The sequence below is a fragment of the Accipiter gentilis genome, chromosome 9, assembly GCF_929443795.1.
Source record: "Accipiter gentilis chromosome 9, bAccGen1.1, whole genome shotgun sequence".
In the NCBI taxonomy this organism is placed as follows: domain Eukaryota; kingdom Metazoa; phylum Chordata; class Aves; order Accipitriformes; family Accipitridae; genus Astur; species Astur gentilis.
In genome coordinates, this window is record NC_064888.1 from 27,807,117 (window position 1) to 27,810,973 (window position 3,857).

General features: G+C 77.4%; 1 protein-coding gene across 2 annotated transcripts; it reads right to left on the minus strand.

The window, feature by feature from the left end:
• Positions 1-1,174: 1,174 nt before the first annotated feature.
• Positions 1,175-2,856, minus strand: NKX2-3 (NK2 homeobox 3). Of its 2 annotated transcripts, none has more exons than XM_049810484.1 (2): positions 2,472-2,856; positions 1,175-1,815 (listed from the first exon to the last, which is right to left on the minus strand). In XM_049810484.1, exons 1-2 carry the CDS (start codon positions 2,812-2,814, stop codon positions 1,175-1,177), a joined length of 984 nt encoding a protein of 327 aa, XP_049666441.1. In that variant the 5' UTR covers positions 2,815-2,856. The 2 variants fall into 2 exon arrangements, with proteins under 2 accessions (XP_049666441.1, XP_049666442.1); XM_049810485.1 differs by having other exon boundaries at positions 1,175-1,811; positions 2,462-2,856.
• Positions 2,857-3,857: the final 1,001 nt, after the last annotated feature.

The following is a 3,857-nucleotide window of genomic DNA, read 5'->3' on the forward strand; positions in this document are numbered from 1 at the left end:
CGGGCGCGGCTTCGGCTCCGGCGGCGCTGCTCGGCGGGACCCGCACGGCAGAGGCACGGCCGCGGCGGCGGGGCCGGCACCGCCCCGGGGAGCTCCGCGGCGGCGGGACGGGGCGGCCCGGGACGGGGCGGGCCGGGGGCGACCCCGCGGCCGGTCCCGCCGGTCTCGGGGGCCTCGGCCGCCCCCTCCCCCTGCAGCCGAGCGAAATGGCTGAACATGTAGCAATAATGCCCCGGCATTCAGGCTGCCCGGCCCGGCCGGCCCTAATCAGCGGCCCGCGGACCCCCCTCCTCTCCCCCTGCGCTCCCAGAAAGGGGAACAAAACCCAGCACGTTTCTTCAGCCCCCGCGCATAAAGCGCCGGGCCTGGGCCTCAGTGGGGGGCAAAGCGGCCCGTCAATCTCGGCGCCGGGGCCCCTTTGTCCCTCGCCTCCCTGCCACACCTTTTGTTCCCGAATCCAATAAGCGCCTATTCCCGCTACCTTCCTCGGCGGCTCCTTTCAGCGCCGGCCCGGCGGCCACAATGGGCCCGGCTCTGAGCTGCGCGGCCCCATTCAGCGCCCTTGGCACGCTCACAAGCCGGCCGGGCCGCCCTGCCCCGCGGGCAGGCCGCTGCGACCGCCCCGCCGCCGGGCGCGGGCACCGGCCCCGGCCCCGGCCCCGGCCCCGGGCTCCGGCCGCTGGGCGAAGGAGGAGCGGGCGGCGGATATTGCACCTGGTTTATTGACTGACTCGGCGAGCTGGCGCTGGCAGTAACCGATACAGAGTAGATAGAGGGGCCGCGGCACCCTCGGGCCCCGCCGTCGGCTTTTTACAAGCAAAGCTGCTCCCGCTGGCGCGGCGCGATCGGCTCCCGCCCGGCCCGGCCCGGCCGTCGCGGCGGCTCCGCGGGACGGCGGCGCTTGGCTGCGAGCTCGGGCGGCCCCGTCCTGCCCTGCCGCGCCGTTCTGCGCCGCGCCGCGCCGCGCCGCTCCGTCCGCCGCCGGCCCCGCACCGCGGCCCGCGGGAGCGCCGGGGTCCCGCCGCGCCGTCCTGCCGCCGCCGCCGCCGCCGCCGCTCCTGGGCGCGCGTTGCGCGGCGCGCAGCCGGGCTGCGGTGCGGATGCGGATGATAACGGGGCCCCGGAGCCGCCGGGCCGTCCTGCCGGTCCGCCCCCGGCCCTCAGTGCGTGCGGGCTACCAGGCCCGGATGCCCTGCAGTGCGCCCTGGCTGCAGGAGGGCCCCGCCGCCGCCTGGTGCAGCGGCTGGCCGCCGCCGCCGAAGCCCCCCAGGCCGCCCACGTTCACGAAGGGGCCGGCGGCCGCCGCCGGGCTGCAGGCGGCTTGCATGGAGGCGCCGCCGGTGCCCGCCGGGTAGGTGCAGCCGTAGCCGGGGTTGTAGGAGGCGGCGTTGCCGTAGCCGTAGGCGGGGAAGCCGTTGTAGGAGTAGGGCCCGTTGTACGCCGAGCTGTAGCCCTGCGACCCGCCGAGGCACGGCTTGCCGTCGCGGACCAGCACGGGCACGGCCACCCTGCGCGGCGGCGGCGGGGCCGCGGGGCCGCCCAGCTCCAGCGACTTGTCCTGCCGCTGCCGCTTGCACTTGTAGCGCCGGTTCTGGAACCAGATCTTCACCTGCGTGGAGGTGAGCTTGAGGCTGCTGGCCAGGTGCTCCCGCTCGGGCGCCGACAGGTAACGCTGCTGCTTGAACCGCCGCTCCAGCTCGAAGACCTGCGCCTGGGAGAAGAGGACGCGCGGCTTCCTCCGGCTCCGCGGCTTCGGCCTCTCCGCCTCCTCCGCCTTCTCCGCCGCATCCAGCGGCTTCTTCAGGACGCAGCTCTCTGCACGGGGGAGCACAGGTCACGGCTGCGCCTCGCCGACGCCGGGCGCTCGCTGCTCCCGACGGGCCCCACCGGCGGGCGAGAGCCCCGCGCCGCGCCCCGGCCGGCTACGCGCCCGTCGGGGAACGGCGGTGCGGGCGGGGAGGCAGCGCCGGGACCGGCCGCCTCCGGCGCCGCCTGTGTTTGCGAGGGGCCGGTCCGGGCGGCGGGACCGGGCGCGTTGCCGCGCCTCCGGGCCGGCTGCGGCGGGACCGCTGCGGCACCGCGGGACCGAGCCCCGGGCCGCGCCGGGCACCTGCTCAGCCGCCTCGCTCCCCGAGGGCCCCGCCACAGCGGGCGCAGGTTGGGCCTAACCCGCCCCGTTCCTCCCTCTCCGCTACCGAAACTGCGGAGCGCGGGCCCGATCCGGCAGCTCCGGATCGGGGCCCTGCGGAGGCGCTTCTCGGCGGGGTTGGGGGGGGCGGCGAGCGGCGGCGGGCAGTGGCAGCCCCACGACGTGCCAGTCCCGGCTCGACATGCCCAAGGATCGCGGCGGCGGGCACACGGGGTTCGCGGGGCGATGCCCAGCGGGCTGGGAACGCACCGCGGGGAGCGAGCGCGGGCCCGTCCCGGCGGGGCGGTGCAGTGCGGGGCAGCGCGGCGGGGCCGATACTCACTTGGGTCGCGGGCCGCGGGGTCCAGCTCCTCTCCCGGGCCGGGGGCCTCGCAGGAGCCGCGCAGCACGGCGTGCACGTAGTTGTCGGCGGAGATCCGCGCGTCCGCCTGGCCGCCGGGCGCTGCCATGGGGCTCAGGTAGGACAGCTTCTCCTCCTCCTCCTCCTCCTCGCCGTCGGAGAAGCGGGCGCCGTCGGCGGCCGCCAGCAGGCAGGCGGCGGGGTGGAAGTGGTGCTCCAGGTGGTGCGGGAGCTGGGCCCCATAGCGCGGATCCTGCTGCTGCTCCAGGTTGAGGATGTCTTTGACGGAGAAAGGGGTGGAGGTGACGGGGCTCGGTAACATCATCGGGGCAGCGCAAGCGGCCAGGCAGTCCCGCGGGCCCGGCGGCGCTCGGGCGGCGGCTCGCCGGGGAGCGCCGCGCCCGGTGCGGGGGGAGCAAGCAGCGCCGAGAGACGAGGGGCCGCGGCTGCTCCTGTCTAAGTTGCCTCCATTAGCCCGGCGCTGGGGGTCTGCGTTTTGTTACAGCTTCTGCAGGGACAGCCAAGGGCTCGGGAGCCTCCTCTGCCCCGGGCCGGCACGTCACGGCGAGGAGGGGCCGGGGGCGGCCTCGCCATTGGAGGGAGGGGGAGGCAGAGCCGGCCCCCTGCCCGGCTCCGGCCGCCCGGCCAGAAATAGCAATGTATTAAGGCTGCGCTCGGGGAGGCCGCTTCCCCGCAGAGCGCCCCGGCGGCCCGGCACCCGCCCGGCGGGCGCGGGGACGGTGCGCCGGGGTCGGGGTCCCCGCAGAGAGCCGCGGCCGCCGCGCCTCCCAGTGCTAAGCACGCGTAGGTAGGTAGGGACCCCCGCCCCGGCGCGCCCCGCCGGCCCCTGCCCGCACACGGCTCGGCCCGGCCCCGGGAGGGGCGAACACGTGCGGCCCCGCCAGCACGGCCGCCCGGCCCCGCAAGCGCCTCCCGCCGCCCGGGACGCGGCGCGGAGGGGGGGCTTCGCCTCCGCCGCCCCGCACTCCTCCCGCAGCCGACGGCGGCCCCGCCGTCTCGGGCGAACGGTAGCCGCGCGCCGTACACGTTGCCGACCCGCTCCGAATCCCCCCGTGCCCCCGCAGATGCCCCCGCAGATCCCCCCGCGACGGGCCAACGTGCCGCCCGCCCCGGCTCGCCGCAGCCGGTGCGCGGTGCGCCCGCTCGGGGGAAGGCGTGCTCCGCCGCCGCCGCTGGATCGGTCCCCGCAGCCCCGCGACAGCCAGGCCCGGCCGGGCCGGGCCGGGCCGGGCCGGGCGGGCAGGCCGGGGCCGCGGTGGCGCGGGGCTGGGGCAGGGAGGGCTGCCCCGCGCCCTTCCGCGTTTCCTTTCGTTTCCTTTCGTTTTCTTTCGTTTCGTTTCGTTTCTC

Bases quoted from the DNA above. Each gene is read 5' to 3' on its own strand.
- NKX2-3 (XM_049810485.1), bottom strand. From the start codon at position 2,814: ATGATGTTACCGAGCCCCGTCACCTCCACCCCTTTCTCCGTCAAAGAC. The intron at 1,812-2,461 runs GCCCCGCCGCGC...CCGTGCAGAGAG, and splicing joins CGCGACCCAAGTGAGTATCG to CTGCGTCCTGAAGAAGCCGC.